This window comes from Catharus ustulatus, chromosome 2 (genome assembly GCF_009819885.2).
Source record: "Catharus ustulatus isolate bCatUst1 chromosome 2, bCatUst1.pri.v2, whole genome shotgun sequence".
Taxonomy (NCBI): Eukaryota; Metazoa; Chordata; class Aves; order Passeriformes; family Turdidae; genus Catharus; species Catharus ustulatus.
The window spans coordinates 120,309,654-120,334,186 of record NC_046222.1 but is presented as its reverse complement, the minus strand read 5'-3'; the positions used below and the strand labels follow the sequence as shown (position 1 = coordinate 120,334,186).

Genomic DNA, 24,533 nt, shown 5'->3' with positions numbered 1-24,533 from the left:
TGCAGCACTGACAGTCGGCCGCTCCCCTTCCCGGTGCTGGCAGGGGGAGGCCTGGAGAGGGCCAGGGAGGAGGAGGAAGAGGAGGAATAATGAAGCTGACCCAGCTCTGTGAGTAGGATGCGCCCCGGAGCCGCTCCAGGTGGGATGAGCCCCCCTGGCCAAGGGGAAGGGGTGAGAGGGCTGATGTCAGCTCAACACACAGCTCTTAGTCCGGAATATTTCATGCTCTAGTCTTAGAGATATTCTCTTTTTCTGCTCTTTTTCCTCTGTTCAAGCCCAGCTGCGTGCGGGTGGGTGTGTGTATTAGCGAGGTGTGGCTGCGTGGGGGTTTGGAATCAGCTAAATCACAATAATGCTGGGCTTACATTGAGGGGTTTAGTTGGTGCCAAGGGGTAACTGAGGGACAAGGAAATTGGGAGCTGCTGAGACAGGAGCCGAGGGAATGGCAGGGACCTCTCTCAGGGGTGGTTTAGGTTATTAGGGGAAGGTTTTTCACCTGGAGGGTGGTCGGGCACTGGAACAGCTCCCAAGGGAACCGGAGAGCACCGAACCTGCCAGAGCTCAGGGAGAGTTCAGACAACGCTCTCAGGCACAGGGTGGGATTGCTGGCATGGATGATCCTTGTGGGTCCCTTTAAACTCGGAAATTTTAATTTAAACTTAAAATGTAATTTAAGTGTGGGTCCCTTTAAACTCGGAATAAAACAGATATTCCGTGATTCCGTCATCTTTTCCTTACGCTCTATTGTTTTACGTGTCCTGCCACACCTCCATCCTGACTGTGCTTCCTCCTGGCTTTTTTTATGCTACCTTCTCTGCCTGGCACTGTATTTCTGCTCAGGACAGTGGCACAGCTGTAACTCTGTGGCAGAAATGGAGCGAGGGAGGCACAGCACCACCTCTGCACTCACTGTCCCCAAATTGCTCCTTGGTGCTGAGCAGCCACAGCTTCCAATAACAGCAGAAGCAGAGTCTGCCTTTCTGCATGCAGGCTGGACTTTGTGCTTTATAACTGTTAACTGCTTGATCACAAATATTAATTTATCTTGACTATCTTAACTTTGAGCGTATGGCTTCGCTGTTAACTGTGTAGGGGTTTGCACGTGGCTGTGGAGAGACCCAAAAATGAATGCATGTGTGCAGGATAAATAACCTTAGTAAACCTAAGAGCAGCAGTGAGGTCTCTTGATGCCTTCTGAGTCCCAGAGAGCAAAACCGAAAGTTGGTTGACAATGGAAACATTCTGTGAGTTTTGAGAAGCAAGTACAAACTGCACAGGAGAGTTGGTAAATGTATTCCTTGAGCATTAAAAAGCAGATTTCAAAAATAATTTAAGAAGCTTGTTTTCTAAGTAGAATACAGAACATGTTATAGAATCACAGGGTAAACCCTCCAAGATCATTGAGTCCAACCTTAGGTTGATCACCACCCTGTGAACTAGAGTAGCACTGAGTGTCACATCCAGCTGTTTAATGAACTCCTGTAGGGATGGGCACTGCAAACCTCCCTGGGCACTTCCAATCCCTGAGCTCCCTTTCCATGGGGAAATTGCTGCTGCTGTCCCCCCTGAGCCTGCCCTGGCCCAGCCTGAGGCCGTTCCTCTCCTCCTGTCCCTGTTCCTGGAGCAGAGCCCGACCCCCCCTCCCTGCCCCTCCTGGCAGGGGCTTGTGCAGAGCCACAAGGTCCCCCCTGAGCCTCCTTTTCTCCAGGCTGAGCCCCTTCCCAGCTCCCTCAGCCCCTCCTGGGGCTCCAGCTCCTTCCCCAGCTCCTTTCAGGCACACTCCAGCCCATCAATGCCTTTCTTGTAGTGAAGAGCCCAGAACTGAACACAGGATTCAAGGTGTGGCCTCACCACTGCCCAGTACAGTGGGTTCTGCTCCTCTGGCCACTCTATTCCTGCTTCAAACCTCAGTCCATCCGCCCAGCCTGTCCAGATCCCTCTGCAGAGCCTTCCTGCCCTCCAGCAGATCAACACTCCCACCCAACTTTGTGTTGTGTGCAAACTGAGTGTGCCCTTGATCCCTTCACCCAGATCATCAACAAAGATCTTGAACCTGTCCGGCCCCAAAATTGATCCTGAGGGACACCACTCGTGACTGAGCACCAGCTGGGTGTGACACCATTCCCCACCATCCTCTGGGCTTGGACACACAGACAGCTCTTAACCCAGGCAAGATGCACCTGTCCAAGCCCAGGGCTGCAGCTTTTCCAGGAGATGCTGTGGGAGATGGTGCCAAAGGCTTTGCTGAGCACAGGGACACAACATCCACAACCATTCCTGCATCCCCAGGGGGTCACCTGCTCATAAAGGAGACCAGGTTGGTCAGGCCTTTCCTAAACCCCTGCTGATCCCTTGCTTATCCTGTTTGTGCCGTGTGATCACACTCAGGATGATCTGTTCCACAATTTCCCAGCCATCAGGGAATAACATCAGGCATAACAGCAGTTAGACATTGGTACTTTGTCCTCTATTTAAGTAAATACTGCGTTGTTGAGCCTGTTTTGCAAGAGAGTTCCTCCATAATAATGATGAAAAATAGTGCAAATACGTTGTAAAGGTAAACCTGCCAAGCTAACTGTGGAATGAGCAAAGCAAAACCTAACTGGTGCTCTCATAAATCTTTGCAATGCACCATGCCCCATCCCCCCCTCTTGGTGTCCTGGTTTGGAGGACAGGTGTCTGCTAAGAAAGGCAGGAGCTTCTCTTTGAAATGGAGAATGTAAACCCCCTCCCTCCAAATTATTATAATTTTGAAATCAAGGGGCTCTCAGGCAAAGATATGGGAATTAGGAATAACAGTTCTTTACTAGGGAAATTAAAATAGAAATACAGCACTACAAAGAACAAACCCCAAACCCTGACACAGTCAGAGTACAACCTGACACCCGTCAGGCAGGGTGTTGGCAGCAGTCCCATCCCATGGTGGCTGCATCCTCCTGCAGTGACAGATGTGGCTCAGTTGGAGCAGTGCTCCTGTACAAGGTGCAGTTTCCCTCCGGAGCTCCAGTGGGGATGTGGAGAAATCCGGTTTTCCTCTGGAGTCCAGTGGAGAAAGGGGCTCCCTTAGTGTCCCAAAACCTCTGTTTTTATCTTGGTAAGAAATGTTGGGCTCTTCCCCCTGGCTGGAGCAACTCCCAATGGGATGCAGTAATTTTATCAGTGCCACAGTGGGACTCAATGGCCACGAGCAGAAAATGACTGGCTGGAGGAAGGATGGGTTGTGAAAAGATAAAGAACAATGCCCTGCCTGGTTTCAATGGATGGCCCATTAGCAGAATATCTCCCAGGGAGATCAGGATCACTGCCCCACCCTCAACAGATGGTGATAGAACAGATACCTTTTATCACATCCTGTATTGTAACCCCAGATACACCCAAAAACAGTCACTGAAATCTCTCAATAAAATCGTCATTTTCACTTCATTCTTCACGGGTTTTGTCTTTGAAACTTATGCCTTGGACTCCTTTATGTATTAAATATATTTTGTGTATAAATCTGGTAATTTTTTAAATATTGAAAAATAGCAAAGATTGCTGTCATTCTGCTTGTTTCCAGCAGCTTCCTGATTTGTGCATGTGGACTTCATCAGTGTATTCACATCACTGCACAAATGAAGTGTCAGAGTAATTTCAGAATTATTTTAATGTGGATTTGCACTACTACTCATGGTGGAGTGAGAGATTTCCCATGGGTACTTAGGGAAATTTATAATATCTGAAGATCCATTACATTACTTTCTCAATCTTAATCCTTTGAGGAAAACACAGCAAGTTTCTCACAATATTTTCTCTGGAGTCACACAAATGTTTCTGCAATGTTGCATTGGTCTTTTTATTTTTAAAGCTGGGAGAATGCAGGGATAACCATGTGGACAAACACAAATAGGAAGTAGCTAGAGAGGAAAAATTCTGTCTTTATGATGGATTATCAACAGAACCTGAGTGAATAAAGTCTTCTCTTATGGAAAAAAAGTTCCTTCTGGCATGAATAACCAGAAGTAAAGGCTCAGGAATGTCTGTGTTGGACCAGTGTGTTCATTCTACAGAATTTTTCAGAATTTGGATGCAGACCAATCGGGCAGAATTCACAGGACTGGCAGAACTTGCAAAACAGGACTTGAGGAGGGCAAGTAAAAAACTTAGCCTTATTCTAGAGAAAGGATAGGGCAGAAATCTTAATGTTTGTAAAAGGCAATTCCAAGAAGGAAAGGAATTAAGTAACTCATGAGGGTAAACTGTTACAAGGAAGATTCAGATTAGATAACACAATATATTTTCTAGAGGGCTGGCAAAGTGAACATACTGCATTCTTTTGGACATTGCTCCCATTGAACTCAGTCTTCAGGACTATAAAACGAATAATTTTCTTTTTTTTCCACAACAGACCCTTGTTTTAAAGGATGGTTCACTGCAGATCAGGAAGTGACTCATGCCTCTAAACCAGCCTGTTCCACTGCTGCAGTGTGATACTTCCTCATTTAGCATCATAAATTAGGTGCTGTATTTCATCAGGAAAGCCTGTAAGCACTTCTGCTGTTGAGGAAAAGCAGATATTCAATGTGAGGAGGAAGCTTTTCACAACAAGGGTGATAAACACTGGCACAGGTTATCCAGGGAGGTGGTGGCTGGAAATACCCAGGGTCTGGCTGGACAGGGCTCTGAGCAACCTGATGCAGTTGAAGATTTCCCTGCTCACTGAAGGGAGGTCAAATTAGATTAATTTAGAGGGTCCCTTCCAATCCAGATTATTCTGTGACTCTTTGAATGCAGTCAGAGCTCATTATGTGAAAAGGATTTGTGCTCTTTTAACCCAGCATGTTGAAAACATGGGTGCAGGGAATTCCCTCTTTGGTCAGCATTTAAAACCATTCCTGGAGTGTCTTCATGTCTCAAAAAAGCAATAGTGACTGCAAAACACCTCTGTAGTACCTGGTACTTACTTTTCAGAGTCAAAATCCTACTAGGATTGAGTTAAACTTCGTGTTTCTTTGAGGTATTATGGATGTGGATTGAAGGGAATGTTGGGGGAATTTTCTGCTTCAAGATCAAGTTTTAGAAACAAAAGGATAGGAATGCAACAAATGCTCTATTGCCACATCTCTGATAGCTGAGGTTAGCACAGTGAATCAGACAAAAGCCAACCAGTTTGGGTAGCAATGCCAGAAAAAAATGACAAGATTTTTTGTGTTGCTGTGAAAACATTTTTACATTTTTGTGGGGTGTTTCTTTGGGGATTTTTTGGAGTTTTTTTTGGGTTTTGTTTTTGGTTTTCTGTTTTTGTTTATTTTATTTTATTTTATTTTATTTTATTTTATTTTATTTTATTTTATTTTATTTTTATTTTTATTTTCCCCTTCACAGCTCGTCTGAGATTGTTTGGACTCCTGTTGTTATCCGTGGCTGCTTGGTATTTGGGATACTTTGTTGCTCTTTATGCACCCCAAAATGCAATATCTATTGAAGCACTGCAAGAGATCGGAAAGAAACCGGTGTTGAAGGGTGTGTAATTGTATTTATTTCCTTTTTTTTTCTTTCTTACTGTATCTGATGTTGTGTATTTATGTGCTAGATGACAAATGGCTTGTCAGATAAGAAATTATTTGGTTTGTGCTATTACAAGAATGAAGGTGACTGTAAAGTTAATTAAAGCAAAGCTGAACTTGTTCTTAGACACTGTTTGAAGAAACACAATGTCAGCCTATTTTTGCAAGTGTACAAAGGTAATTAATTGAACACTGATGTAAGAGCACCTTCTTTGTTTGCTGGCACAAAAGTGCAAAGCTGCAGCTTTGGTTCTATTACCTGCATTTTATATTTATGATAAACAGCTGAACCTCTAACTAAACTTTGTGAGTAAATTCTCATTATTTTTTTGGCTCTACTCTGACCAGGTGGTTTAATGGGTATATTTTTGTCATTGTATGACTAAGTTATTATGTAAATAAAGGGCTTAAATAAGAATGACAGCTATTCACTTCAAGCTGTTGATAGGAAACCTTCATCCTTGTAGCCCTGTTTCCTGTTATGTGGAACACCAGATAATAATCACCTTCTTTCCAATTACACCCATTTGGAAATCGGTGATAACTCCCCAAACAAACCTTGACGAATTTGCCACAATCCCAAAGAACTTCCAGGATTCTGTGCTCAGATGTTTGAGTTCAACACTCTGACTTTAGGAGATTCATCCCACGTAGAAATTGTCCATGCAGCATCCAATAAAACAATTTTTTCATCTTTGCTGTTGCAGCCCCAGCCCCCAAAAGGCAGAAGTGTGACCACTGGTCTCCCTGCCCACCAGGGAACTTCGCCTATCGCATCCTCAGTGGCGGCGGCAAAGAGAGGAGGGCTAAGATCTGTTTTGAGGATGAGCAGTGAGTACCAGCCTGACTTCACACCCCAGCAGTGCTTTGTACTTTGTGTGAGCAAAGGTGCTGGGGTTTGGTTCAGTAGCAGCAGCTGAGCTCCTACCAGGGGCTCCTATTCTGCTGGAAAACTTCAGCATTTGTCTGACAGTATTTAACTCTTCTTCTTCTGCCTTTTTATTTTTTTTTAACCTAATGTCCAGTGATTTTCTTTGTTCTATATAAGCTGCAGACAACTGTTAGTTCTCAGTATGATTTTTTTATTTTCATAGTGCAGGATAGCAGATTTCCTGAATGTTGACTTCTCAGCACCTTCTGAAAGTCAGTTCCTTTCATGGCTTTTCAAACTGGACAGGTGAAAAAACTTCAAAACCTTGCAGTGACCTTTCCTGGAGACAAAATCCACAGAGAGTACAGCCATAAAACCACTTATTCTTGTTTAGTTTTTTGGGTTTTTTTCTCCTTTATCTTTCTGGCTGCACTTGTATGAAATATTTTCTTGATCTGGCTCATTTTGAAAGAGCCATTGTTGAAGGAAACGGACTGATACACTGTGCAAAATTTTTAAGTTCTTGTTTACAATACAGTTTTGAATTAAATAACTGAAGAAAACATAAATATTAGAAAATTACTTAGCACTGGTGAACATAACTTTGCAACAGAGCTGCTGGACAGATGTATTTTACTGATATTGTGTTTATTTCAATTCCAGGCTTGTAAGTGAATGGAATGACGACCCTGGAAGTGGGATAAACGTTGCCATTGTGAATTGTAAGTAAGAGAAAAAATGTTAGAGAGAGATATACTTTTGTACTGCAATAAATTACCAGTGGTTGTGGGAGTCTCGTTTGTTTGGTTTTGTGGGGTTTTTTAACGGCTAGGATGGAAGTGAAAGGAAAATATTGCAAACTTGAGTCACGTTAATGTAAGAAAAACAAATCTGTGTGATAAAAACAGCCTTCTGGGTAAACAGAAGAAACATGTACATAATCAATATAGGAAAATAGAATAGAAAATGTGCACATAGATGTAGTGTAAGTGCATTTTTTTTAGACAGAAGGTTTGTAGCACAGTAAGAATATCTGTGATCTCCAGCAGTAGGACTCAACTTTCAGCTCCAGTCCTTGATAAAATACATCTGCTGCTCCACTGATGAGGGGGAAGCAGGAACTGAAAGTTGCAATTCTGCTTTAAGGTGTAGCTATGGTAAAAATTCCTTTTCCAGACTTGTTCAGGTACAGGAAGACAAACTCAAATTTTAGTTAATGTTAAACTGTCATTTGCTTATAGCAAGAGCCACTGGAGACAGCAGGTGTGTTTTATTCTGGGTTGGGAGGCACCTAAATCCTAAATTTTGATATAGATAAATGGGAATGTTGATGAAGTGCAATGTATTCAATAATGGGTCCAGAGAAAAATGAATGCCTAAATCTTGTGGGGGAGGGGAAAAAAAAGGAGTTCACAGGCACAGTCAAGCTGGCTTTGATCACAAAACACTTCTATTCAATTTTTTTTTTGTTAAGCAAGATCTTGACTTTGTCTAAATTCATATGATTTTGCTGAAGGTTAAATTAACCACTGACAAGAATCTGTTCCAAATTTGTCCCCAGTTAACTACTGCCTTTTTTTCCAACAATCATACAATTTTTACTGGGTATAAAATACAAAAATTAGTAAAAAAATGAGAGTAAGAGGAGAAATACTCATCTTGAATGCACAAGCAAGATAGTGGCAAATAGGAGCAGGTAAATCTGTCCATTATCCTGCACCATTATCCTGTAGCAAAACATACTTTTTATATGTCCACTAATTAGATCAGGCAAGATAATGATTGTTCTCAGTGTCTTATGGATGAAAGATTGAACATCTCAAACACTGCACAGAATAGGATTAAGCTCATTCAAACAGGCTTAACCAATTTTCCTCTCTATGGCTGTGACCTAGTGTAGTATGTTTAGATATAAAAACATGGAAGCACACACAAAAAAATGGATTTTTCTTTAAAATAAGAAGTAACAAAAAATTTTTAGTCACATTTGATGTTTCAGAGGCTACATAAAACAAAATACTCTCCCCAAATCTTAAACTTGTTATTTCATATTTCTTCCAATTTAAGAACTGAAACAAAAGAAGCCAAATAATACACAAAATTAGGGATGCCTAGCTTTGGCTGAAAATGCTGTGTTTGCTGATTGAATGAAATAATATTTGCTCATACTTTTTTTTTAAATTACAGATAAAACAGGAAAACTCAGGTCGACAAATTTTTTTGAAATGTGGCAAAGAGGTAAGGAAATAGTTCAATAGAGCTTTTGTTAGTGTTTCAGCATTAAGAAAAGACAGATTAATGTAATTATCCTCCTCTTTCCTGTTTGACTTTATATTCTCAACAGGGATCAGCTAGAAACAAACAGCTGCTGTCTTCATTAAATATGTTCTGACCAGATATGATGACAAATTTTGCCTGAAAAACGGAATTTCTCCTGTTGGTTGAGATAGTTAATTATCTTTTTTTTTTTTAAGTATCTTGCTGTTTTGCCTTTTTGTGTTTTGCCTTTTTCTTTGGTGTCCGTTATTTCAGTCTGGTAGGAATGGCATTTAACCAGATATGACATCCAGCTACTTCAGTCAGCAAAATTCCTTTTCCCAACATATCTTGTTCTGTTTTAGTTATAAAATCATCATAGGAAATTTCCTAATCTGTCTGTTTACATCCTTCCACACAGCTGGAAAGATGATCTAGTTTAGGAAAAGCTTTTTACACATTTTCTAACCATTGAATGGCCAAGTTTCCTTACCTGTTAGTGAGGAGATGAGAAAGCTCCCAGGCAGTGGCAGCTGATTCCCTGACTCCTTAAAAATGCTGGTGGCTGTGGGTGCATGAGCAGGAATGTGATGTGTGTGCCACGAATAACCAGCTGTGTGCTTGGCTCCACAGACCACTCAAGCGCGATGATGAATTTCATCAGGAGTGCACCAGAAGGGTCCCTCATCCTGATGGCCACCCACGACGATGGCAGCACCAGGTAGGAGGTCATGGAGCCTGAGGGGCAGAGCAGTGAAAAGGTGGGAAATGACCTGTTATGAATTGGTGTAAAGGAATGGCAAATCCCATTCTACACTCAGAGCTGTTCTCTCAATGCTTGTCTAAAAGTTTTAATTCTATGTTTATTCCATGATTGCACATATCTGTGTGCTGATGCTCCCTGGGTCACAACCTTCTTTACTCTGAAATGTTATTTATCCACACCTGCAATTATGATGTCTCTAGTTTGAATTCTTTCTGACATCATAATCTGGTTTTTTCAGGTGCTTTTGAATCTTTGGGGGTTTTTATCTGAGTTCATGATACAGTAATTATCCAGGAAAAGACTTAATCCACGTTTGACACCCTTGTCAAGCACCAGACAGTATTTGAGATACATTTTTCTTTCTGCTATGCTGTTACAAACAGATTGTATTAACATCATGAACTTACTGAGAAAGAAAAAAATTTATAAATTCAATTCTCTCTGTGAATCCAATGTCATGCTACTACCACAGCTCTCAGGACTATTTAAATCTCACTTTTGCTTTTTAGGCTTAATGCTGAATATAAAGCGTGAATCAGCCATGATCTCTTTCATCATTTTTCACATCCTGAATTTTTAACACTCATTTTTTCACTATGTTTTCCTAGGTTGAAAGACGACGCCAAAAAATTAGTAGAAGAACTGGGAAGTAAAGAAATCATGAATATTAAGTTCAGATCAAGCTGGGTTTTTATAGCTGCCAAAGGCTTCAAGCTGCCAGACAATATCGAAAAAGAAAAGGTCAGATTTGTTTCATTTTCACCTTATATTTGTCTGTATATCAAAACCAACAACTTTGGGAATAACTTGCCCACAAGTTGCAGGAGGACTAAAGATACTGGTTTTCAGAGAGATTTCTGTTTGCATCTGTGCCCCTGTTGTGACTGAGGCAAACAGAAATGAAAACCCAGCACAGAGTTCAGGTCCCTTGATGATGCTGATTCCCCCCACAGCCATGTCAATCTTCCACAGTGGGGCTCTTTTCCCAAAATATCACTGGATTACAGAATGGTCAGGCTGGAAGGGACCACAGAGGGTCCCTGGTGTCACCTCCCTGCTCCAGCAGGGCCATCCCAGAGCACAGGGCACAGGGCTGTGTGCAGCTGGAATATTCTGGAATATCCCCAGGGAGGAGACTCCAGCCCCTGTCTGGGCTCTGCTCAGGGCTGGGCACTGCCCAGGGCAGAAGTTGTGCCTCCTGTGCAGGGGGAATTGCTGGGCTCAGCCCCTGCCCGTGGCTCTGGGGCCATTGCTGGGCCTGGAGCAGAGCCTGGGGCTGCTCTGAGCCTGCCTGGGCACAGGGACAGACAGACAGGGACAGACAGACAGGGACAGACAGACAGGGACAGACAGACAGACAGGGACAGACAGACAGGGACAGACAGACAGACAGACAGGGACAGACAGACTGGGACAGACAGACAGACAGGGACAGACAGACAGGGACAGACAGACAGACAGGGACAGACAGGGACAGACAGACATGGACAGACAGACAGGGACAGACAGACAGGGACAGACAGACAGACAGGGACAGACAGGGACAGACAGACATGGACAGACAGACAGGGACAGACAGACAGGGACAGACACACAGACAGGGACCCCCAGGCCCAGCCCCTCTCCCTGGGGCTCCTCTCCAGGCTGAGCAGCCCCAGCTCCCTCAGCCTTTCCTGGGCACGGAGATGCTCCAGGCCCTGGCTCAGCTCCAGGAGCTCCTGGCCCTGCTGTGCTGAGGAGCCAGAGCTGGGCACAGCACCCAGAGGTGCCTCCAGGGCTGGGCACAGGGGCAGGGTCACCCCTGACCTGTGGGAATGCTCATCCCAATGCCCCAGGACCCCCTTGGACACTCTGCTGGCTCAGGGACAGCTCATTATCCCCCAGGACCCCCAGGTCCTTCTCCACAGAGCTTTTCCCCAGCAGGTCACCCCCAGCTTGTGCTGGCGCAGAATATTTTTGCAATATTCTTCATATTTCAGAGTTTCTGCTGGACAAAGATACTCAATGTAGTGCATATCATGACAGCCATCTGTGAAATAAATAAAGCACTCTGTGTAAGAGAGAAACTGGCAGAATCTTCACCCATTATGTTAAGCAAGATGTGCAACATTCTCCTCAGCTTCTCAGTCCTCCTTCATTACCCCTTCCTCTTGTATGAGGTTTGACAAACTGGTATGTAAATAGATAACCTAAATACTGATTTATTTTTTGATTTATTATGACAGATAAACCACTCTGACCAGACGAAGAACAGATACAAAGGCTGGCCAGCTGAAACCCAAATAGAAGGCTGTATCCCAAGAAACTTGATTTAAACAAATGCATACCTCATTAATAAAGACAATTTTATATTTTTATATGTATGAGTCTATAAAACTGCCTCCAGAACTCAATAAGCATCTGAACACCAATTGTAAAACAGGTCATAGGCACAGTTTTTTAACCTATCTTTCCTCTCTGTTGTTTTATTCTAATCTGAAAACAAATAGGTGTTTTGATAAGAAATGGAAATAACATAGTCTGGTTTGGAATTGCAATGTTCAGGAAGTCAGTCAAAAAAAATTAAGGATTTTTGAAAGTGAGTATGCATTGCCATTAATACTTTTAGGAGTTTGGTTTTACTTGTTTCTTTTTAGTATGTATTTTCTTTTGGTTCCCTTTAAATACTAACACACAAACAGAACCTAGTCTAAATTGTAATACAAAATCACTTGCAATACAGTAAATTACTTTGATGTCAGTTTAACAATATTTCTGCTGTTCAGAGAAAGTATGGCAAGAGCATGCACATTTGCTGAGCTGATTTTAGTGATGTTGACAACACAGAATAGATATGTTAACATGTAAAGATCCACTTACTTGAATTATTTTGCCAAATTTAAGCTGCAAATCTACATAGTTTGACTTAATTATTTTTTCTTCTTGTAAGTTCCACTTACTTTAAAAAAGGTAGTGACTTCATGCAAGTGTAAATGTTGATCATGTTGATAGAATCAAGCAGAGGATTGAAAGAAAGCTGTAGAAACATTTATTCAATTTCCCTTTTTTTGAAGCACAGCAAGTGTCTGGACTGGTCTTTAGTGGTGTTTGTCCCCCTGTGGTTCAGAAGTCTCTCATATGGCTGATTCCATAACTTAAGTTGCTTCTTGCAGCATTCCACTATTATTCTAATTATTCCCCAAATATGTGGAATTGACCCAAAAGGACCAAGGACATGGAGAATAACTCATCACTATTCTTTTTATACCATTCTATTATGTGCCTGATGATTGTCCTCATCTACTCTGTCCTCCCTAGACTGAACCCACCTCTTTTAATTTCTCCTTACATTTTTTCTCAACATTAAAACATTAGTTCTGTGACTCCTGCTTGAAGCCCTCTTTGAAGCTTCAAATGAAGCTTGAAAGCTTCAAATCTCCAACTGTGGCTGCAACTCGTATTCACTGCTGTGTTCCCAGCAGCTTTCTGGTGTTGTGTTCTCACCAGTCCCTAAAATTTCCTGCTACTGGTTTGCAAACTGCTCCACAGCCCAAGGACACTGCCAAAAAACCCAAATTAGCCCAACTCAAATTGACTTTGGCAGACTCAGTGGTTGCTCCTTAGCACCTTGCTGCTGATGGGGTGGATACAAACTGAGCTCTTCAATAGCTGCTTCAATGTTTTTCCACATTAAGTCATTCTTCTTAATAACAGTAATTTTTTCGGGTGGTGCTTGTGTTGCTGGCAGGACATTTATTCCTTTGCTACATGCCTGAATTATAAAAATAACATAATTACAGTGCTAATGGCTGGCAGTCCTCTAGAGTGCCAAGCTCTGAGACAGCCCTCGAGCTCTGTGCAGTCTGACAGTCACTGCCTTCTGCTCCAGGCCACAATTAATCTCACATCAATTACAATTACATTTAACTTCCACTTCTGTTTAGTAGTTACCGTGAAGTACAACATTCTCATGTTTTACATTTGCTCTGTTCTTCACATTCTGTGCGAGTGTTCCACTCCTTGCAACAGTGAAAGCTGCACCTCTGTCATCTGAATCAAAGATCAAACCACCCCGGAGCTTTTCACAGCACAAATTCCTGCAAAATGGTCTTTAATTCCATGGTCTTTTCACTTTTACAGAGATGAAGCTGAGTCACCTGGAGACTGCACTGAAGTGTGTTGGTAATCTGCAGCGTTGAATAGCCATCATCAGCTTTGTTTTCATTTGTTCATGACACAGTAATTAAATATGGCAAGCAAAGGACTCTCAAGTACTTCGACAACCCTCTGATCTGATCTGTGGAAAAGTGATCACTTGCCACTTTTCCGATCACTTTTCAGATTAGCAGCAATCTTGCAGAGTTGGTTTCAAAGTGAGATTTTGACTTTGCACCCCCGATTTGAACACTTTTAAAGGAACTGCTTCCTAGGAAGAACTGAAAAGCTTTTTCATGGAATCCTAATTCTGAAAAATTAATCTTGGGGGAAAACAACAGCTGCAGTGGTGGAGGCCGATGTTTTCCATGCCAAGTAACTTTGCCAACCACAAGGAGCAGATAGGAAGTGATTTCCCACATTCTCCCGAGCTGGGAAAGTGCTGGGAAGCACCTCAAGGTGCTTATTACACACGTGGGGTCATCACCATACAGTAAGGTTAAAGCCTGCACAGAAATCCATGATTTTCTAATCCCAGTAGGCAAATCCCATGGGAAGGACGAGCTAAGGCTGTGGCATTATTCAGGGTGTGGGTTTGTGGATTTAAAAGTGGGATGGCACAGCAGGTGGCAGCAGTGGCTTTCCAGGTCCTCTGCATCTCTAGAAATACCCAACCTTCCAGTGCTTACCTGTCCAGTGCATTCCACACAAAGAGGCCCCTTGTACCCCCATGTAGAAACACATTTTAGATGCTCCCATTTTTCCCTCCTACGTTAACATGACAACCAGTCCCATAAAGAACAAAGTACCTGGACAGAGTTCCTTTTTTTATTTCTCCATTTAAGATCATGAGAAGTACTTCAGGGTTCTGACATGTCTCTTAAAAATCCCTGGATGCCTGGCAGTTGAATTTTTTGGCAGCCACTGGAAATATTGATCAAATAATAGGTAACATTTTCAGTTTCTCAGTGGCAACTATTTCTTCATGTTCTTTGTATAGCTTTACCTAACTCAAACTGGGAAGTTTCCACTATATTTAAAAGAAAAAGACAAGACAGGAAAAGAAAGGCAAAAGATGCTTTTTTGAGGCAGGCTGTGCTTAAAGGAAAATACTGACCAAGTGCAATCCACCCAGACAAGCAAAGAGAAACTGATACTTTTACTTAAACATAGTGCCTGGAGGGAAGTAATATGTGAGTGTGATTTATGTGATCTCTTCTTAGCTGCAGTGAGATGCTGAACCATGACTAGAATTCAGGGGATTGAGGGTGGTTTAATAATATTTGAGTGATGGCAGATCCTCATTTCTGGGGACTCAGAACTTTTTATTTCAGTTCTCTGCTCTGTTTTGGGGGGTTTTTTATGCTGTATTTTTAGTTTGGGTTGGGGGGGCTTGGTTGATTGGTTGTTTTTTTTGTTTTGATTTGATTTTGGTTTTCTTTCTGGGAGAGGTTTTCAGCAGCATAGGAAATGCAGCTTCTCCTCCAAAACACAGACTTTACACTAGCAGCTCCTTCCAAAGTCTATCCAAAGAATAGACCCTTTGGCCTTTCCTGGTCTCCATTGCAGGTTAAAAAGGGAGCTGAGGGCTTGGTGTTCAGCCAGCTGGGAAAATGGTACGAGAAGAATGCTGCCAAGGACAGGCAAAGAGGGGGACTTTCCTTAGGGAGAGTGGGACAGGGAAGGTATTTTGGGGTGATAGAGACACATTCAGGTGACAAGGTCCTGAAGCCATGTGGGATCCCAGAACAGACAGCAAATGTTTGTTTGCTGGACATTATCGAGCACATTGTCAGCTCGAAGTAGAGGCAAGAAGAAAAGGGAAGAGAGGAGCAGACAGAATCACAGAATGCTTGTGGCTGGAAGGACCTGCACAGGTGTAAGAGCCCATGAGGGAGAGATGCCTATGCCCCAATGAAGGTGCAAAGGAGACCATGTGAGGACAACACACAGATTTTATTTAACATGGATTTTGTTTAACAAGAAAGGGGAGGTAGAGAGATCGAAAGAAATAGGAAAGATGTCTCATATACAGAGCATCAGTTGGAACTAGATGATCTTTAAGGCCCTTCTACTAACAACCATTAAATCCTGGTCTAGACACAGGAGGCCAAATATTCTCTGTGTCTACAGGAGTATTTATTCAGATGAGCTACAGAAATAAAACAGAAAATCAGTTCTCCTTTACTGTGCTGCAGGAGCTGATGTGTTAAAAGCAAAACTAAAGCAATCCCCTGCCACAGATGAATGAAAAGCAAATGTTCTTATGCCCTTCACGGGTCACTGGTGTGTGACTCATCATGAGTCTGTCTTTTATCTTTCTAAGACACACTCTATGTTCTGCAGTTGTCCAATACTAAAGATCAGGGAATCTGACATTTATTGTGGTACTTGCTTTCTCCTGACATGGAGGATTTCCTGACTAAGCTCTTCATTTCCTTCACTGACAACTCATCATATATGTGCATGTGCAAGTATGTTATAGTTGGACCTGGTTTAGGAACTGGTTGCTCAGTCTGACAGACAAATAAACAACTGGTGATTATTAGTAATATGTAAAATATCTGGAGCTCAGGGTTCACCACAACTCCCTGAATCCCTGTTCACTCTGACTTCAGCACTGCCTGAGAGCAGCTCTGCACACAACCAGCAACTGATTGAGAGCAATCTCTCCTTTTCTGAGTCCTGCTTCTCACAGCTCATTTGGATGAACTCTGAGGCCCTTTTTTGTGTCATTTCAGGGAATGGGCCAGGATCACAGAAAGTTCATGGCTTCCCTGTCACAAACCCCATGTCTGTGCACAGCTCCACCCGATGGCAGCAGAGAAACCCTTGCAGAGGAGGGGCTGAGGGATGGTCAGACTTCAGTGCAGAATTACCTTGTTCTGGGAGACAGGACTTCCCTAAACACCCAGGGAACTTCAGCAATGAAAATTCCCCAGCTCTCCCCTTCTGGATTATGTAACATTCCCATTTGATACGATCCCAGCCCAGTGGTTCATTCCTCTGATCCCTTGCCTAACAATCCCATGGACAAAAAAAGGTTTTATTTTGTTGTTTTTACCTTAAAATTTTCATAGCACTATACTAAAAATGAGGTCTTAAGAGTTACCTAAGAAATAGTTGTCCATGGTTTTTATTGCAGGGCACCTCAGCAGGAATGAGACATCTCCTGTCTGTCTGGGTTGGCTCTATTAGGGATGAAGAAAAACTAAGGAAAGGAAGGCTTCCTTACCCTGCTCAGCAGAGCATAAATACTCCTTGTTTATGGATATATCACTACAACCATTATTTTCTAATGCTGCTGATACTGATGTCTAATACCCCAGGAATTTCCCACAGAGGAATTTGTATTTAGACTTTTACGAGGTTTGTTTTACATAGATGCAATTCAGCCAGAAAATATCAGTAAAACATACGTGTGTCAGCCAGGGATCACTGTTGTTCCTCAGAAAAGACTGTTGCTGGAGTTCTTGAATATTTATAGGACAAAATTGGCACAATTCAGATGTGGCCATTCGAATTTCACGATGCTGTTATCCCATGTTTATTCCCAAGATGACATGGCTTGCTTGGCAAGCTCAACCCCAGGTTTCCCATAGCAGAATCTCAGGCATCTGGATCCTTAAGGCAATTTATTTCCCTGGCTGGTGCCACAGATGCCTGTGAGTTTTGAGGGGCAAAGGGTCAGTGCCAGTTCTTGCCAGGAGCTCCCACTCCCCAGAGCTCATCCTGCACCCTGAGCCACCTGCACTGATTGTATTCCTCAACTCCATGCTGTGGGGAAAGCATTTTCCTTCTCTCACAGTCCACTGCTTGGTGTCTGCTCCTCTATTTGTGTTTTGCTGCAGTGAAGTGAATGTGTCAGTGAGATGCTGATGTATTTCATAGCAAAGAGCAAGTGTGAATTAAGTCCATAACCCGTTTACTAGTATGGCAAAGGAGGGATAATTCAAATTGTAACTGCTTAGCAATGGTCATTCCAGACCAAGGAATGATCTGGCATGGAGGGAATGAGGACAAGAAAGGGTTTCCCTGGCTGGAGGAAGGGATGCCAGAGCCAGGGCTGCTCCCTGTGAGGGAGTGAGGCTCCACTGGCTGATGAGATAAGAAATGCTGCAGCATTTTGGCAGAAGTAGTGCAATGGGAGCACTCAGGGCTGGTGCTGGGGGCTGGATCACGGGGATGAGGTGCCCGATGCCAACGCTCACACAGTGGATACCAGGGCAAACATAAGGAATCAGCCCAGGCCACATCTTTGCACTGTCCTTGTAGAACCACTTACGGCACTAGGACTCTGCTCTGGATATTGTTCATTAAATCTTTTTACATTTAGGCACAAACATAAGCTTATAACACCTCGAGGGATACAAAAACCCCCTACCACTGTTCTGCCAGATCCTTTGCTACCATTTCATTTCCTGTTGACGGCAATAATTTACATTAATTGAGGAACTCATCTCTGTAATTTTTAATGTGACAAGATTGAAGAGATGGACAGGAGGAAGGTCATGCAAAGCCAGCTGCACCTGAGCAGTTCATGGACAATCAAACACACTCCAGCTGTGTTTTAGGTTACAGACTCTTCCTGCCCCACCCAAACTCTAATATTTTAGTGCTAAATGGCTGTGAGGAACTGCCTTTTTTTGCCTTATCTGTAACAGATAACACTCTTCCACTTCATTATCAAAAACTAAGGAAGTAGAAAAATGGTTAGAGGAAAATATCACTACTTGTAAATGTCCTGATGGCAACTGTTTAAATACCATCATGGTAATGACCATTAACAGATTTCAGTACCTCTTGAACAAATAGGTTTAATACTCTAGATAACAAGGTTTCAACTCTTAGTCACACTGTTCTACATAAATTGAAGAAATAGTCCCTGTCTTTGAAGGGGGATATTTTTCTTCATTTTTCCCTTTCCCCCTTTTTTGATAGTTTCTACACATTGGGGTTATTTAATTTAATTGAGATTTGGAGACAGAAAATTTCTTCACATTTTCAGCTGTTGGTGGGCTAGGCTCTTTGTTGCTTCTCTTTAAAGCAAATCTTTGCTCCTTCATTCAGTGAAGTTTGTACCATCTAGTCCCTCTGCAATAGGAAATTTCATCATTTTCTAAAGAGATAAAAAAATGCAATGTGTAATTGAAAACAAACTCAGGAGCATGGAAAACAGCAAAAAGGGAGTTCAGATGTCATTTCCTGGACTGACTTCAGACTGCCTTGCTTTAGACACCCTTTTTAAGCTACTCCTAGGCCAGGAGTGGAGGTTTTAATAGTGTGAAAAAGAAAAACCCTAGGTCAATATTCAGTTTCCAGACAGGCAAAATGGCTTTGGCAAACACACCAGCACAGACAATTTGTGAACAGAGCCAAGACTTACAGCATTTTCAGGTGAACATCACTGCTCTGATTCATGAATCCAGCTCTGGCCAAAAGTAACCAGCCTGGGAATTCACATGAGGATGGGACTAGCTACAGAAATTGCCATAAATATTTATGAGAAATAAGGAAATATTTTGTTTCAAGCAGAAAGGAAATATAAATGTCTATGTTTAAAAGTTGAAGCCAAGTTTCTACCTCATTAGATTTGTATGTTTACTAAAAATTCTGAAAAACCCCTACTGAAACCACAGTCTCTTCCATGCCTCTCAAGCAGAACATCTGAATTTCACTTTGCTTTACAATCACTTTTGATGACCACAAAATTTGCAGTGAAGGAGCCCAACAAGATCCACGTGTTCCCCAAACTATTCTGTTCCTGTGGAATAAACCACTGCTCAACACCAAAGGCAGGAAACACCTCTGTGCACCAGAGAAGTCACTGGAGTCCCCCAACCTTGGGGGTGACAGCTGGGTCTGGTCCTTTGCTTCCTGCAGTTCCCTCTGGTGATCAGGGGTCAGGGTCTCCAGGAGGGTGAGCTCCATGTGCCTGGCTCCAAGGTGGGGTGGACACTTCCAAGTGGGGGGAACTGTGCAAGGATCACCCAGGGGAAGAGAGAGGAGGGGGCAGAAAGGAAGGCAGACAGATGGAAGGAAGGATCACTGTGGCAAAAACAGGAGAGGTACTGTCTGCCCTGAACAGTCTGAACTACCTTCTCTGCCCAGAAAGCTTGAAGTCTTACAAATCACAGAATCACAGACTCTATCAGGATGGGAAAGACCTCCAAGATCCAGCCCAACTTTTGACCACACACCCCAATATCAACTGAACCACGGCACTGAGTGCCACATGCAGTTACTTCAACACCACCATCTCCTCCCAGGGCAGCCCCTTCTGATGCTGAACAACTCTTTCCATGAAAAAATCCTTTGTGGTGCTCAACCTGAACCTCCTCTGTCTGGCCTGCAGTCTCAACCACCCTTCTGCCCCGAAATCTTGGTGCCTAACAAATGTACAGGAAAGCTGGAAGAAGGGACGGCCCCCAGACAGTGTGTAGGTAACAGGAACTGCAAGTCTCCACACAGCTGAAGAGGACACAACCCACTAGGCAAGGGTAGGAAGGACCTGAAACTGCAGAAAATCCATTATCTGGATAGTCCAATGCATGTGGGATTACCCTGCTATTAGGGATGTCAGCAGCTCCCACTGCTTCAAGTAATTTGGATCTCTCAAATTTCAGGTGTTTTTGTGCTGGAAAATGATCCCCTTGATTACAATACCCAGTTCACACAAGGCAGTCAGGCCCCACCAAACCACACACAGACAAATTGCACTCTTGGCTCCCTCCCTGTGGCTGACAGGAAGCCACACAGTGATGGCAACTCACATGAACAAGGTCTGGTTTCATCCCACTCCTCAGGATTGCCCCTCTCACTGTAAGGATGAAACCTGCATGTCAAACACTGTGACCCAAACTTCAGCCAAGTCAAACAGCAGACAAACACCTGAGACATTGGCAGGAAGAGGTGAAGTTTTCATACACAGCAAATCACACAATTCCCTATAGCTCATCCCTTACTAATGAACAAGGCTCAGGAACTAAAGAGAATGTCTCTGGTTTAAGTGTCTCTGCTCTGAACCATGGAGACCATTCTACCTGCTGATGTTGTATTTTTCAGATCCTTTCATGCACACTGCTCCCCCACAAGAAAGCACTCTCCCCCAGTTATTTTTTCTTTCTGACCTTTCCATTCCTCTATTTATTTTACAGCCTTTCAAATCCCCACCTGCTCCTTCCCACCACATGGGACACGTTGCTTTTTGTCTCCCCTAGCTTGTGCTGAAGCAGATTTGAACTGCATCTGCAAAGCTCCTCCAGGCAGTAACTCACCCATCCATCACCCCCACAGTGGCATGGGGAGGAGAATCACAAAAAAAAACTTCAGGGCTGGGATCAGAACATTTGGATAATTGGAACAAGGAAAATATTATCCTAATAAATACCAGTTGAAATTTTTAAAAATAAAGCCCTAGTGATGCACAATACAGCTGCTCAGCACCTGTTGATTGATGTCCATCTTGTCCCTGATCAGCAACAGGACCCCTCTGGCTAATTCTACCCATTTAAACCCCGAGCATGGCAATCCATGCCATGGAATATCCCTTTGGCCATTCCAGCTCTGCTGCCTCCTGGATTTTTGTGCTCCTCCTCACTGGCAGAGCACAGAAACTGAAGTGTCCTTGACTGAGGGCAAGCAGTAGTTGGCAACAGCAAATCATCTGTGTAGTATCAACAGCTCTGCACCAGCTACCAGGAAGAAAATTAACTCAGCCACAGCCAGGACACTGGGGAGGGGGTGGTTCTGAGGGTGGGGTTGCAGCAGCCCCCCAGCACCTCTGGTTGAGGGTGCAGAGATGCACAGTGGGGGAAGAAGAGACATTGGGTAGGAACTGAAACATGGAGGGTACATCCAACCAGATATGAAGAAGGGAAAAAAACCAAGTCATTAGTCAATCATTTGAATGAATTTCATTCTGTACAATCTCCATACCTGAGGGTTTTCAAGACTCACTGGGATAAAGCCTGAGACAACGCAGTCTGAATCACTTTGATTTATAAGGTTTGACTAGACAACATCCAGTATAATATCTGAATAATTTTATGATTGAGGATTATTCCTAGGGGTTTATGTCACAAAATGATCCTGCCAACTAGTGCATTTACACTGTATTTTGATTTCTTTTTAAATTATAGTGTCAAATGGCTTTGACAAATGCTTGGTCATCCATCTTTTGCATCATGTCCCATTTTTATGTTCATTAAAATTATTTCAAAACATACTCTCAGATTTAAATTAAATTCTGCTTAGTCTATTTTAAACATCTCTGTTGTGTTAATCTGTAGAACTGTATTGCCAGTGAAACAAGCTGTTATAAATCACAACATAAGCATGAAAACTGTTTTCAATGCCTTACATTGATATAATATTTCCCACTAAGAGGGTCAAGTTTTTATTTTGCTGTTTCAGGAGTGAACAGGAGAATCAAACTCGTGACATGGAGAAAGGAGAACCCTGATTTCACTGTTCACAACAAGTGATGCTGCTCCGAGTTCCTCTTTCTTTTCAACATAGTTCTGTGATGAAACAAAACTGAACTGACCACATAACAAAGGCACTGCTGAAAATTCATAAGCTAATCACTAGTATTGGTGCATGGCTCCCAAACAGATCAATTATGTTTAACATGTCTCAGTAATTGCAGCAGCTACAGAAAACAAAGAATAGAAGACAGAAACTTAAGATAATACATCAAATGAAATCAGGAATTTCTAGTAGATAGCATAGACAGCCATTCAGTAATAACTCACTGCAAAGGTCTGCTAAGTAAAGTTACAATTCTGATTGTTGGGCTAATGGAAAATGAGCTTCACAGCCATTCTTACAACCCACAGAGTGCACAGCTGGAGACACTAAATTAAGTCCCGAGTTTCTGTGTGACAGGATGTCCCCTTCAACTGTTCGGACAAGATGTACTCTGCAAGTTAAATGCTTGAAAACCTTTCTCAGAAACCTCTATGCATCTCACAAGAAAAGGCTTGGAAGGCTGTTTAATAATGAACCAGAGCTCAGAGAAACCTGAGAATGACATCCTGAATGTTGCTTGGAGAGGATCAGTGTGAATCAGACACCAGCAAAGAAGCCTTGCTCTCAGCACCATAGGATTTAAGAGCAATAAAACAAATAATCATGGACAAATAATTATTTGACTGTTTTGGATTTAAAAGAGCATTCTTTTGCTTTCTGGAGGATGAGCAGAGCCAGACTGTCTTAACATTCAGGTGGGAAAATCTGACAACAGGGAGAAAGGTGCAGCTATTCCTGCAGAACATCAGTGGTGGGACACTTTTTGGTCACAACAGCTTACAGGGATTTTCAGTAAGCTACTTCACCCTGTTGTCATTCTCTTAATGCTAACCCTATTATGCTTTGTCTTAATTGCAGCACTGAATATTTGCATTTGAAAAATCGTGAAGGAATTGACTTGCCAGTCATCCCTGTGATTAATTTCAGGAAAATGTGTGATGTTCATAAAAAGTGAGGCTTTTGAGTGCTGTTGTGGCTTCACAGACTCAACCAGAGGAAATGATGAACAACTCCCTAGAAAATAAATTATGTTTAATGTGTCTCAGTAATTGCAGCAGTTGTAGAAAAAAAAGAACAGAAGAAACTTGAGATAATGTATCAACTGCAGCCAGGCATATCTTACTGCTGAACCAACAAACCAAGGACACTGGGTGAATAAACGAAATGACAAGGGGAGATCACAACCACTGACCCACCACCCACCAACCCAAAAAACTCACAGACTCAAAAGAAGAGAAAAACCAAGCATGAGGACTAATTAGCAAAAGAAATGAATAATTTAATAAGTAGAAGATTAAATATGGGTTAATAAAACTCTGTGACTTGTAGCCAGTGAACATGAATGCCTTTGTTTGTATACAGTGACAAGTTTTGATAGCTGCTGGGCTGGCTTTGTGGATTTGCACCCAGCATCTCTTTCTGTGCACAACTGTGAATAAAGCAAATACCTCAGCTCTGTGTGAGGATCAGCCTGTTGCACACAGGGTGACAAAAAGCCACTTTGGGACAAGAGTGTGACTTAGAATCTCCTTCAGACTGATCTCCTGTGCAAGGACAGGGGTGGTTAAAGAGCCAGGAGAGCTTAGAGGTGTGGTGTCCTGCTGCAGCCCATGCCCAGCTCCACTGTGTCACAACCTGCCACCCACAGCCAGAGCTTGGGAACAAGTCCTCTGAGACACTGCCAGGTGAGGAATGAGGGAAAAGTCCAGAGCAGTGTGACTGCTGTGCAGTCAGACCCATGCACCTGAGTGAGGCAGTTTGAAACCCACCACAACAGCCAGGAATTGAGAAAAGGTAATCAGAGGCAATGGGAAAAATGGGAAAACCAGAGGGAGTGAGAAGCAAGGGGGGATCCTGCATCCAGCAGGCAAAGCCCCTGACTGAACAAAGTGCACTGATGTTGCTTAGTGGCTTAGAGCCTATTAACACCAAAGGAAAAAAACTCGAAACACAAAAAAATGAGGGCAGGAGAGCAGACAGCAGAAGAGGAAGCACGTTGAGAAAACACCACAAGGTCATGAGAAATAACTGGGAACTGTCCTGAAGCAGTGCATAACAGAGACAAATCACACTGTGTGTCGCTTTGCTGTCTTGTCACCCACATCCAACAACTTCAGCCATACCCTGCAGCCTCTGGCAGCCAAGGCACAGCCCCAGGTGAGTGGTGGCATGGTTTGCCACCTCACTAGGAGGTGGAAAAAATACTCCTTCTCCTGTGGAGGGGGCCCTGACCCACTTGGTCATTGCATGGAAGGATGAGGAGGCTGAAAAGGTCCCCTGGAAGGCACAGGACCAGCATTCCCAGCAGGTAAAACCAGCAGGAGTGGGGCACAGCAGCTTGAACCAGCAGGTTCTGCCCCAGCTGTGAGTGAACTGACTCACTGAGATGCTGTTTTGTGGGAGAGGAAAGGCAAGATGTTGCTCAATTATT

At 43.0% G+C, this 24,533-nt stretch overlaps 1 protein-coding gene across 2 annotated transcripts; it reads left to right on the top strand.

The window, feature by feature from the left end:
* Positions 1 to 11,793, top strand: FAM3B (FAM3 metabolism regulating signaling molecule B). Of its 2 annotated transcripts, none has more exons than XM_033052730.1 (8): positions 1 to 108; positions 5,362 to 5,499; positions 6,251 to 6,374; positions 7,078 to 7,136; positions 8,602 to 8,652; positions 9,304 to 9,391; positions 10,045 to 10,177; positions 11,662 to 11,793. In XM_033052730.1, exons 1-8 carry the CDS (start codon positions 90 to 92, stop codon positions 11,749 to 11,751), a joined length of 702 nt encoding a protein of 233 aa, XP_032908621.1. In that variant the 5' UTR covers positions 1 to 89; the 3' UTR covers positions 11,752 to 11,793. The 2 variants fall into 2 exon arrangements, with proteins under 2 accessions (XP_032908621.1, XP_032908620.1); XM_033052729.1 differs by having other exon boundaries at positions 1 to 139.
* Positions 11,794 to 24,533: the final 12,740 nt, after the last annotated feature.

What these genes read in the sequence shown, in the direction of transcription:
- FAM3B (XM_033052729.1), top strand. Translation starts at nt 118, where the DNA reads ATGCGCCCCGGAGCCGCTCCAG. An exon ending in TTTTGAAATGTGGCAAAGAG is followed by an intron (nt 8,653 to 9,303) that starts GTAAGGAAATAG and finishes TTGGCTCCACAG; the next exon opens with ACCACTCAAGCGCGATGATG. An exon ending in CACGACGATGGCAGCACCAG is followed by an intron (nt 9,392 to 10,044) that starts GTAGGAGGTCAT and finishes ATGTTTTCCTAG; the next exon opens with GTTGAAAGACGACGCCAAAA.